Below are 12,954 nucleotides of genomic sequence, written 5' to 3' on the forward strand. Positions count from 1 at the left end.
ACTCACAGATACACTCGGAATAAGATTTAACCAATATGTGGGTACCTGTGGCCCAGGCAAGGTGACACATAAAATTAGCCATCACAAAGACCATATCTTGCCAGAGGCTGGCTGCCCTCTGAATTGAATGTAGGAAGAACCTCCAGGGGATGTCCCATGCTGAGAGCTGATTGAAATGGAAGCTTCCCCACCTCCAAGAATGTATGTGTTGAAAATCATTCTGTGCTTTCTTTTCTCTTCTCCAGGCTGTGCCTACTTCCCAAGCATAAACAGAATTTGAAGAGTGAGAAGGAAATAAGAATACAGGTTCTTGCCCCAGATGCTGGTGGCTCGCACTTGTAATCCTAAATGCTTTGGGAGACTGAGCATAGGAGGCTCACAATTTGAGGCCAGCAAGGGTAGAAAAGTTTTCCCACAGTGTACCTGTTGGATACACTGGCACACAACTGCCCTTGCAAGCTCAGTTTGGGAGGACTATGATTCTAGGCCAGTACTAGGCAGAAGAGTCCACAAGATTCCTTCTCAGTGGAGGGAAGCTATTCCCAGGGGTGCTTGTTTGTCATCCCAGCAATGAAAGGGAGCCAAAAATAGGGGGATCACAGTCTGGAAGTATACTGAGGCAGGAATTGAGACCCTATCTCAAAAAATAACCAATAAAAAGCAGAACTGGAGATGTGGCTACCTGATAGAGTACCTTCTTGACAAGCTCAAAGCCCTGAAATAAACCCTAGTACCAAAACAAGAACAACAAAAGAACAGGTCCATAGGATAGGATTATTTGAATGGGCTTGCACACAAGTTATTTTCCACTCCTATGCCCTAATAACAATACTAGCCTACTTGTTAATTGGTACATTACTGGGTGGGGCTGGTCTTCATCATTATAGAAGAATACTAACAGAAGAGCCCTACAGAAAACTATCCAGGTAGGGAATCCACTAGGAGGTAATTTGAAAAGTGGGATCTAAGCTCTACAGAAAACTACCTAGGTAGAAAATCCACTAGGAGGTAATTTGAAAAGTGAGATCTGAGCTCAGGCAGACTTAGAACATGTCTATCCTGCCTATTAGCAACATATTCAAGATGATGAGTATTTCCTTCTCACACCGTCCTGGCTTCCCTGTTTCCCTCATCTGTGTCAGAGGCCAGAGCCATAGGCAGAAACATTCCAGACATTCATTCTTGGGCATGGAAACACAGTCAAGTTAGCTTTGATTCAGTCTAAATAGAGGACAGGAATGGGAGTGTTTTTTAAAAGGAAGGAAGAAAAGAACCTAGGGAAATAGCTCAGTACTAAGAGCATGAGCTTAGCATGTGTAAAGCCCTCACTTCAATCCCAGCACAAAAACATAAATAAATAAAAATGATGAAGAAGTAAGTAGAGAAAGGAAATCCTGTCTCTCTAATATTGTAATTTTAATGGGGCTCTCATCATTTATTTATCAGATAGGAGTTACCTTCTTGATGGCTACAGTCATTTTTCTTATTGGTCTTTAGCTTTCCCTTGAATTGTCTGTCCTTCTATGAGACAGAACAGCTCAAGGATTGGATGTGTGACCAGCTGAGGGGCCTCAGAAGTCAGCAGGTCTAGTTGTTAGCAGGGGCGACTGGCTAGAAAATGTGTGTGCTAGAGGAAAACTCCAGCACACACACCTACTCCTTGATTGGTGAGAAAGCAAAACAAAAACAAAAACTAAGGTGTTTCAGGTTGTGGATTGGAAGAAGGTTGTAGAAAATTAAGGCATACAGCCCACTCTGGTTGGAGAGAGGAAGGTGAAAGGGTGATAAGAGACAGCATCATGGTGCTACCGGAAGTATCTCACATCTCTTTTGTCTGTGGAATGTCTATGTTTCTGGGACTATCATGGCCCTAGGTGGCACTGCTTTGTGGGATGTGAATACTTGCTGATGGGTCCAGGAGAATAGTTGGTGTGCAGCTCCATCTATCATTAATCTGCACACCCATCCATCTATCAATCTATCCATCCACCTATCTATCCATATATTACCCATCCTTCCATTCACATACAAACCCACCCAACTCATCCACCTACACATACATCCATTCACCCATTCACCCTCCCATCTTTCAATCCACCCATCCACTCATGCATCCATCCATCCTTCATGGATATATTTATAGAATGGCCACTATGAATTTACCTGTAATTATTCAGGAGGTGAAGAAGAAACAATGTCTTTTGCTCTAGGAATTCATAGCCCAGTGGGCTACACCCAGTGTACTCCCAGTAATGTTCACTTTGAGAGAGGAGAGCCAAGGGGGACTTGATGGAAAGGAGGCCTCCTATTTGGACTCTGAAGTGGAAGAAAGGCTCTGTGGAAGAGGTGCTATTTTAGATAAGTCCTGAAGGAGGCCCATCTTATGGAGAACTTCCTTCCTTCAGTAGAGCAGGATTTGTCTTCCTTGTTCAGTGAAAGTCACTGTTCCAAGGTTTTGGTCCAAGCTCTGCCTCTCCTAGCCGATGAAAATGTGCAATGAAATATTTGTCCTCTTGGCTTTGTTGGTGATGAAGTTGGAATGATATAAGGTGCATGAAATAATACTGTATTTGCCATTTATCTAGGAAGACCCTTGGGATGAGAGGAGTGTATTCAAGACACTCTTTATTTTCTCTGTCAATGCAGGATTTGATGACCTTCATGTATGTGCTGACCCTGGTGTTCCAGAGAATGGCTTCAGGACCCCCGTCACAGGGGACTTCTACGAAAGCTCTGTAACACGATTTCACTGCCAAGACGGATTCAAGCTGAAGGGCTCTACAAAGAGACTGTGTATGAAACATCTTAATGGAACCCTAGGCTGGGTCCCAAGTGATAGACCCATCTGTGTGCAAGAAGGTAAAGGGCTGACTTCTCCGTGGAAGCCACTCAAGTGGCTCAGCTCACACGGGCTGCAGGACTGCCGTGGGCCGGGTCTCTGTTTTTGTTTGCACCTGCATGAATACATTGAGGACTAGGGTAGGGGACATTACGCTCAGCATTAAAAGAAAAAGTCTTCATTCTGTATGTCAATTATAATCTAATTCATCTCCATTTTTGTCAAGGCAAGAGAGCAACTCAGATAACATTAGGGCTATTTGTTATTAGGCTGCCAACTCAGCACTCATTCTCAGGCTGTTCAATAAAAAGTGCAGTCAACATATTGTGCAGGAACTGTATATATATAGTGAAACAAAAGACAAGTGTTACTCAGAAGAGTAAATCAAGTTCTTCTCATCAGTTCTATACTAAGTGTGGTTCACTTAAGGAAAGAAAGCACAACTGATTTGCACGGTAGACATTGATTCCTAGCAATTACCCCTAAATCTATTGATGGTGACAAGATATTCAATTACTTGTGGAAATCATCCCAAACACACACACATACACATACCACACACACAAACACACACACATAACACACACACACACACACACACATTTAAAGTTCTAAACAATGTATTGAATTTAACTAATTGGACTGCCAAGTGGCTGATTATATATCTTAAAGGATCAACAAAGCTGAAGTTGGCATAATCATTAATGAAGAATTAATTATGGCTCCCAGTTTTTATGAAGCATAGAACTTCTACATTGTTGAGCTCATTGGGAATGAGTTCTAGGTTCTCTTGATACCATTATCGAGTTTATTTTGGGAGGGAGCTTTTATAATACTGATACATGAGTGATAGTTGTGATTCCATGCACATTACTTTTACGATACTTTTAAATAATTTAATCTGACAAGCATTTTTTTTAAAGTATCTGTTATGTTTTTCCTTATGGAAATTGTAAAGGGTGGATAGAGTGGTATCTTGTTCTTAACGTACCTATAATCTTTGCTTCTGCTTTTGTTTTTAAGATGATGCATATTATATGTATCATATTATATGTATCATATTATGCATTTTGCATACATATCACATGCACTATTGACATAGAGAGAAAAAGAGAAAAGATAGAGATAAAAATATAAAGTCAAAATTAATGTTAAAAAATAAGCTTTTTTTCTTCTTGCAAACATTCAAGCTGTGCTTTTCATAAGAACCTACTTAATTAAAACTTTATTTGGTTCATGAATGTAAACTTCACTGCCAAAGGGAAGTCATATGACACTCAGTACTTAAAACTCAGACATGCTCAGGAACATCAGCGAACAAAGAAAACCCAAAATAGGCTTCCTGAATATTGTCCAGAGATGAAAACTTCTGTTATTTTATGGCTGTGGGGGAAAAAACCAGTGTGTCACTTTTGAGCTGAGCTTCCTTCCAACTCTACATGCTATGTGGTAATTCCAGAGAAAGGAGTAAAATTTTCTGTTATTCAGGTCTATATGGATACTTCCTAACACCCCACACATGCTGGCAGGGGCTTTGTGAAGACAGCACCCTCAAACAAGAAGGCCCCATGTTTTCAAAGGAGGGTCCAGGTCTGCATTCTGGTCGTGGTATTGGGCTTTCATCGTTTTGGAAATCTGGAGGACTGTTGCTAGCTAGCCTAAGCACAATGATGGACCATTTCGTTCTTAACAGTGATATTGTTATGGTCTTTGAAAGATCTCGTACGAAGACGTTGCTTTTGTGTCCTGGATGGAGGGAAAGCAGTGTGAATGTCCCAAACCGCTGCAGTTTATGAGGAAGTTGATGGGGGCACCCAGGAAGACTTCTGTTTATGGTTTAGCCCTTGCTTCTTGCCCAGGATTTATGCTCAGAGAATAATTGCAAGGGCTGCTGAATTAATTTGTTTCCCTTGCCAGGTAATTCTTAGAAAGCCAATGCATTTTTGTAGGGGTGGTAATAATAATAATAATAATTTATCACATTTTTATAGGCTATTAAAAGTAGTTTCAGAGTCACTGTGTCAGTTAACATATACAACCACCGTACAAGTTGAGACTCATTGTTCTCACTACCTAGCTAGGAAAGTAAGACTCAGAGAGGTCCACTCATTTTATCAAGATCACAGAGCTGACGAGGAAGCAGCAAAACAACAAAACTGGGTTTATCCATGCCATCCCTGAGGAAAATGGAGTGCTTTCTGTTTAAAACCTCCACCTTTCTGAGATCAGAGAATGTGAAGGGCTTCTATGTGATCCAGAAGGTTACAATGAGACAGTGGAGGGAAAAGTCCTGGCTGGACCGGAACTTCCTGAGTGGCACTTCCTTCCTCTCCTCTGAATCTGGATCTCTTGGGGCAACATCTGCATTTCTCTTTGTAGATAAAGCAATAATTCATATGAAGTGAGGAGAGAAAGGGCAGTTAGGAGAATATCCCTGTATAAAGGATGGATCCTTAAAAGATTAGGGAAAGGACAGAGGTGTGTGCTAAAAACAAAAAACAAAACTGAAGTTCCCAAACCATCCCCCTATGGCCCAATTCTCCTTCTCCCAGACAACCAACTTAATAAATTGTTGTTCTGGACAGTTCTGAGCTTCCATATTTACACTACAAACACCACCTCCCCATCAGTACCTCTGTCCTCCACCAAGGTTATTTCCTGACCTTCTTTGTGCCACAGAAGCCCCATTCTAATCAGACACAGAGCACATTGTTGCAACGAATGACCCCGGTCAGGGTCAGGTTCTGGGCTGAAGGTGTTACTGGTGGAGGGAGTGTGTGTGTGTGTGTGTGTGTGTGTGTGTGTGTGTGTGTGTGTGTGTGTGTGTGTAACATCTAAGCTTAACATGCTGCCCCAGGTATGCAGGGAATGACAAAGAGGAAGATTGCAAGAAACCGTTTTCTAGTAAAGTGAAAGAATACCTTTCACATGAGGGAGACAGTTGGGATGAGGCCTCACTCTTTAGATTGTGAGACTTAAAAGAGTTTTTTTTTTATTATCCAGTAGGGCAGGGTTACTAGGTGGCCTGAAATGGGAGCCCTCCTCTAGGACCCTTGCCTAATGGTTTGCTGTAACTCAGTGTCTGTCTGGTGTAAAAAGTACAAGTGTGTGCTGTTGAGAAAGTGAGAGCAGGTGCCTATGCCTTAGAGCCTCTTGTACCTTCCAGGTTTGGCACTGCCTGTGGTCCTTATACCCCTCTAGGCATAGGTGTGACCCCGGGCCCACAGGGGACTTGGGAGTCTTATCTTAATTGCAGATCAGTGGTGTAGATCATCTGGGATTTTGTGATTCCATCTCTTCAATAAGGTAATGAAATCGGTTCTCAGGGGCATTTCCATAGTCCTGCTCAGTTTTATTTATTTATTTTTTATTTTTTTATTTTTTTTTGGCCAGTCCTGGGCCTTGGACTCAGGGCCTGAGCACTGTCCCTGGCTTCTTCCCGCTCAAGGCTAGCACTCTGCCACTTGAGCCACAGCGCCGCTTCTGGCCGTTTTCTGTATATGTGGTGCTGGGGAATCGAACCTAGGGCCTCGTGTATCCGAGGCAGGCACTCTTGCCACTAGGCTATATCCCCAGCCCCCTTGCTCAGTTTTATTGAGCCCTGCGCTACCAGAGATTCATGAAGTCACCAAACTCAAGCCTTCCTTCTGATCTGATTTAGTTTTTGTTTGGCAAATAGAGAAACTGAGTCTCTAAGAAGACCCTTCCCTGAATTAAATGCAGTACTGACTGACAGATGTGTTCTAGCGCAGGGGCTTGTCTCTGTTCCTGGGCTTCGCACTGTGGACCGGTTCTGTCTGAGATGTTCATATGCATTACAGTGCCTGTCGCAATGTGAGCTACAGAAGCACTTTGCCTGACTCTTTGCATGGTGTCAGGTGTAGGTTTCTCTTGGGTCCTCACTTATTCTTCACTGCATTCTGTAGCACATGCTGTCTGTCTTCTCTTCACCCATGACCCCTTTGTTCCAAGGTAACTTGCTTATCCCAGGCAAACTCAGTTTTAGTTTGGACTTACAGGACTGATACTGTAAGAAACAAATCCCCCTGAGGTCTCCATCCCGAGAAATGAAATTGTGTCCAGGAGAGATTGTGTCCATGTGTAGCCCAGGGAACAAGGGAAGTGTGATAAAGAGACCCTGGAATTTGCACAGAACCAGGAATCTGCCGTGTGGGCAGAGTGGGGCTGATCTACTAAATACATTGGCCAAGGCCAAGGATTGGTATCAGGGTTGTGCTGATTCACACTTTGGTTTGTACAGCTTAAAGAAGTAGTGTAAACCATGTGGGCATACATCTGTAATCCTAGCACTCTGGAGACAAAGGCAGTAGGATCATGAGTCCTAAGCCAGCCTGGGCTACACAGGAAGACTGTCTCAAAAGGAAAGAAAAGCACCTTTTAAAATTAAAGAAGATGACTTTCAAGAGATTAAAATAGGGCTGGGAAGATGGCCTAGTGGCAAGAGTGCTTGTCTCATATACATGAAGCCCTGGGTTCGATTCCCCAGCACCACATACATAGAAAATGGCCAGAAGTGGCGCTGTGGCTCAAGTGGCAGAGTGCTAGCCTTGAGCAAAAAGAAGCCAGGGACAGTGCTCAGGCCCTGAGTCTAAGGCCCAGGACTGGCAAAAAAAAAAAAAAAAGAGATTAAAATAAAATCTATCAATTTAAGGACCTGTTTGTATTACGAACAGATACTATTTGGAACAAGTTGGTGGGGAGAACCAACCTGTATCTTGTCAAGTTTATTGACTGTCAATATTACTGGAAGTATTTCCTGGCTTAACCCCTTGTGTTACAGCTGAGCTACTGAGTACATCTCAGCCCTTCTGTATTGGTTATCCTAGCCAGGCAGAGCCAACCTTCCTTCCTTCCTTCCTTCCTTTATTTGCATACACGTCACTAAATAATTCATCACACCACATTCCCACATGGATTGAAGAGTCTTCTTTAACCATGGAACAATATTGTACAGCATCCAAGTCCCTCTTCCCTTAGGATTTTTATTTCTGTGAAGGGTGTTTGTGCTAGTTTAAAAAGGAACTTCCTCATCTTGGAGGATTCGGGGTGCTCATTGAACACTGTTGGGTGCAGACAATGGACTCTATGTGTTAGAAACATAGCTTTTCCTTTCTGAATGTCCTTTTATGGAATGGGTGTTTTGGGAAGTAGATGGAGTTGAAGGCAGAGCTGCTGCTAACTTAAATTTTTATGAAATGGGTTCTTAATATTTGAGGACTTTCTCACCCAGTGCTCTGCAAAGTAGAGAGAAGCCTTTCTCGTTCTTTCCACTCTCGCCTTGAGCAGCCACCGTTCTGCACACAGCCACTCGTCATTGATCCCTCCATTTGAAGCCAATTTCAGATAAATCCATATGAAGAAAATAAAGTACTTTCATGGTGCTGGAGCACCCCTAGTTCTAGCAGACAGCTGGTTTAGGTGAAAATACACAGATAACTTACAGCCGTGTGATTCTTCTTTTAATCGCAGCATAATGCCATGAGGAGACCTTCCAGGCCCCTCTGCAGAGCATAGCTTGTTTTAAAATGAACTGCCTGAGCAGAAAAGGGTTTCAGAAAATCCTTGCCTATAGTTGGCCAGCCAACTCCTTTGAGCTGGAGAGGAGCCAGCTAGTAAATAGCATTGTTTACACCACACATAGAATAGATCTTGAAAATGATGCCTACACAGGCCATGCGTGGACACCACCATCAGAGCCAGAGCCTTGTGCTTGAAAACTTGGGTATGACGTGCAGCACTGTGCAAAGAGCAAGGTGGAGAAGGTGGCACCTGGGGCCACTATGTGAGGGGAAATCCAATGTGACTCATGAGTCTCTTCACCCCAAGAGCAGCCTTCGCCTTTCAGTGCTGTTGCGGAGAGATTCCTCAACCTCGGAGGAAGATGGAATTTCAAAGTGCATGCTATTGCCCTATGTGATGACCTGCTCTGTGCCTCACTAGCCTTGCTATTTATCACCTGCATGTGGGCTGCTCTCTTCTACAAGGGATGAAAAGGGAAGCCCCGTAGACTGGCAACTCCATTTTAATTTTGATCTTCTTTAGTCATTTGACAACCCATCTGTCTCTGCCTTGTTGGAGATTCTCCATTCTCCGTAGTCGCAAGTTATCGGGCAATGATTAGTGGCCCCTGGGTGTCGTCCCATGAATTGTCCTATTGAGTGCCTTCAAGAGTTAAGTCCTTCCTGCCCCCATCTGGGTTCCAAGTCCAGTTGGCTTTTGCCATTTTAAATTATTCACACACAAGGAAATGTGTGTGTTCCTTCCTTCCCTACTTCCGATTAGCATAGTACCTTTCATTGCTGAGTACTAACATTGCTTTGGTCCTGGTTATTCATGTTGGTACCGCCGAGTCTCGGTTATCTATCTGTAGGGCACTGTGAATTGGGTTGCCATTGCCATGTGATGCACTTTGGGGGTGCTGACAGCTGAACTCAGAGAGGCAGCAGTTGAATGAAGGAGGAGCAGCTATGCAGGATCCAAACCTGCCCTTTCCTTGTCTGTCACTAAAGGCACAGCTTCCTTGGTCCCTCTGTACCCTGCCCATCTGCAGTAGGTGTCCCGGGCATATCACCTCTGCTTTCCTTTCCTCAATAAGGCTGCATTACTTCAAGGAAGTGGTGCCCATTGTACCTATTGTACACTCTCTTTTTTAATTACTACAGTAACTCCACAAAGAAAGGCCTAGGATCTTATTTTACAACTAAGAATGTGGACTTTTAGAAAGGCTATCTGTGGAGTCCTAGGTAATGACAGAGTTGGGGTTCAGGCCGATATCATTTATGCCTTCCAGGATGCTCATCTCACCTGATCAAGGATGGTTTTTTTCCAGAAGAGGAGAACCAACTGTGGAGGGGAGGGAAGTGGCACATATCATAAGGGCTCAGGTCCAGACCCCCTTGGGGAGGCCTCTCCTTGTCAGCACACGTTTTAAGAACCTGATTTGTAGTGTATGCCAGGGATGAAAATACATATTCAGACTTTCTGTTATAGGTAGGGCCAAAGAATCTTCATTTGCTAAAACTCCCAGGTGATTTCACACATAAAAAGATCTGAGATCCACTTATTCAGGAATGTAGTTGGATGTAGCTTTGCAAAGGGAGAAGAGAAATGATATTCTCCAGTGTCCGGTAGAGCCCCACAGAGACCATTTATTCTTACAACCAGATGAACGTCAATTTGCCTCCTTACAGAATGAAGACAATGTATGAGTTTAAGGGGTGACATAACGCATATAGTAAGTAAGCTTGGAATTGGACCAATGTCCTGACTTGCAGCCCAGGACTGGTGTTGTACAGCCCAGCTTATAAATCAGAATCACCCAGAGTGCCAACGACTCATTCCGAGGATGGCTCTGCTATTCTGGAAGGTGGAGGCCCAGGCATGGGTGTTTATAAAGGCACCCAAGGCAATTTTAATATGCACCCAGGGACCCCTTCAGTTTGTGCTTTGTGTCCATTACTGGTTGTCTGCTAGAGTTGAAAATGGCATAAAACCCAGAAGGAAATACCCCTACCATGCCCCCAGTCTCTCTGTGTCTCTATGCTTCACCCTTCTTTGTCCCAGTACTCTGCAGAATGCAGGGAGAAAAAAAAAAACATTCATCACATGCTATTCTAAAGCACTTACTAAAATATTTTGGCTCCCATAAACCTGACCAGGATTGCTATAAAAAATGAATAATTTGATGTTAAGAAGGTCCTTTGAATTTCCTAGTGAAAAAGGTGCAATGTGAGTTTAAGATTATTATTACGTTATAAATGTTTAATTAAAAGATCCAACTTGACTCATAAGTGAAAGCTGGCAGCAAAGTTGGCAGCTAGCTCTTTTCTTCATTGAAAGTGTGGGGTGCAGGCATTTTTCAAAAGCGGGGGAATCTTACCCTTGTTTTACAGTTACTCATATATTAAGGTGAAATGTCTTCCAGCTCCAGAAGCTCCGCCAAAACAGATGGATGCTTTAAAAATATTTTATTTAACATCCTTTTCTTCGCATGTGCATTTTCTATCATCTGAAACTTCTTTCTTTGTTGCTTTAGACAGGAATTATAAAAAACAACAGTCTCTGCAGAGAAGGGCAGGTATTTGCATGACTTCCTTTCCTCTCCTCCTCCCTTGTAGCTTTAGTGTGAGTTTGCTTTTTGCTCTTCAACAGATTTCTTTAACTTAACTATGGTCATGACTTGAAAGGGAGAAAAAATACAGAAGAAATAAGGTCAGGTCAGACAGGAGCAGATCTCACAAAGACAAAGTGAAGGAAATGATCAGTTATCACGGTGGGAAGATGACAACTAGGCTGCTCCAGGCAAGAGCTCGCAAGCTTGTGGAGGAGCCCTCAAATGTGGAGGAGAAGTTCAAACTAGGGCAATGTGGCCTTAGTCACCAGTCTCTTCAATGTCACATGGTCGATGGGATCCTGCCCTTGTCTGTTTGGGGACCCTGGCAGTGGGAAGTGGCTTTAAGTCACAGAATTATTAGGCAAACAGAGAACAAGGCTGACAACATCGGCACATGTTCAGATCCTTGGGGGAACATGTGTAAAGGACACACTATGATTGGTAGCGACCTTGAACTCCACGCTGATGGTGGAAATTCCCCAGAAAGCTGTTTTTCCCAAGCTCACAGCTGAAACAACCCAGAATTAGGCTGACTGCTTATGAACATGCAGAGCCACCCCCAAGGGTGTCCTTCCAAACCCATGTGGGTGGGATTCATCTTCTCTCATGCCTGTCCCACACAGCTTGGGCTTGATCGTAGCTCCCCCAAGCTGCTCTTATGAGTCTGATTAGATACTGATTCTGGCTTTCTCAGAACCCACACTGGGTTCTGAGACTTACTAAAGACATACTAAAGTCTTCTTTTCTCCACTTTTCCCAGTGTAACTCTCCATTTGACATTCAGTTCATATTATATTCATTCAGAACAAGCAATTAGTTTTGAGGTCTTGATGGACAGAGGTCTTGGTGGATAGAGTTGAATCTAACAAACATGAGAATCTCAGGTTAGAATCGAATTATGCTTGTCTGTCCTGGTGCTATAAGATGAGCTAGAAATTCGATTTTGTGCCAGCATTTCGCTTTTTAAATTCTGTCTTCAGTTGTCAGTGACTAAACTGGCCTGGTGTATCTCATCAGACAGTGCTATCTCCATGACTGACTTCATTGGGAATTGTCTGAGGGCTGCAAGAAAAATAGCACATTTCCAGGCACCATGCTTAAAACTTTCTACACATTGGGATCTACATTTCACAGGCCTTGGCAGGCAGTCCTGCTGTAGACAGAGTGACAGGGGTGCTTGTCTCAGATGTTCCACAAATAGAGCATTTAGATGGGGAAGGGTGGTAGCAGAAGCTCTGTAAGTCATCTGCCAGGAGAATGAATGTGAAATTGGCTCTTTCATCTTGCTTAGTTTTGATATCAGTACTGAGGTTTGAACTCAGTATATACCGTGAGGTGTATATATATATAGATATATATATATTTTAAATTTTTTTTGCTCAAAACTGGTACTCTACCACTTGAGCTATAGCTTAGCTTTTAACTTTTTTTCTGGTTAGTTGGAAATAAGAGTCTCACAGACTTTCCTGTCCAGGCTGGCTTCACTCTAGGATCTGACACCTCAGCCTCCTGAATAGCTGGGGTTACAGGTGGGAGCCATGTGGCCCAGCTGCTTCATCTGCGTTATGAGCTCACCTCTGGCCACCCAGGGCTTCCTATCATTTCCTTCTTTAACATGAAGGCAAAGTTAAAAATAAAGTTATTTAAATTGTGTTTATCAGGAGAAAAGTAAGAATTCAGAATCCAGGAAGGCTTGTCCTCTAAATTAAACTCATTTTCTCTTCCAACTTTCATGATAAACATTAGGAAGTTAAGTTGCCATCTGGAAAATGTTCAAATAATTAAGGTTTTATGCTTTGGGTAATTTCAGCACTACCCTCCCCCCCCCCCAGTATTTAGTCATTCCTTCCCCCAAAATTCCTTTAAGTACTTTTCAACTTGTCGGACCCTGTGGCTCTGAATGAGATGAAAAAGATGAATTTCCCTGCTCTTCTTTCTGGATTCATTATGCTACTGTTTTCATTCTTTTTGAAGTGAATAA

The 12,954-nt window shown here is 43.0% G+C and overlaps 1 protein-coding gene across 3 annotated transcripts in view; it reads left to right on the forward strand.

Annotated features, from left to right (window-relative positions):
• The window catches only part of Susd4 (sushi domain containing 4), a 111,274-nt gene that overhangs the window by 55,781 nt on the left and 42,539 nt on the right, over positions 1-12,954 (forward strand). For all 3 annotated transcript variants that reach the window (XM_048357315.1, XM_048357314.1, XM_048357316.1), the window contains exon 3: positions 2,647-2,859. In XM_048357315.1, coding sequence (XP_048213272.1) covers positions 2,647-2,859 — 213 coding nt within the window. The remainder of the gene's footprint in view (positions 1-2,646; positions 2,860-12,954) is intronic.

Source organism: Perognathus longimembris, chromosome 11, assembly GCF_023159225.1.
Source record: "Perognathus longimembris pacificus isolate PPM17 chromosome 11, ASM2315922v1, whole genome shotgun sequence".
Taxonomy (NCBI): Eukaryota; Metazoa; Chordata; class Mammalia; order Rodentia; family Heteromyidae; genus Perognathus; species Perognathus longimembris.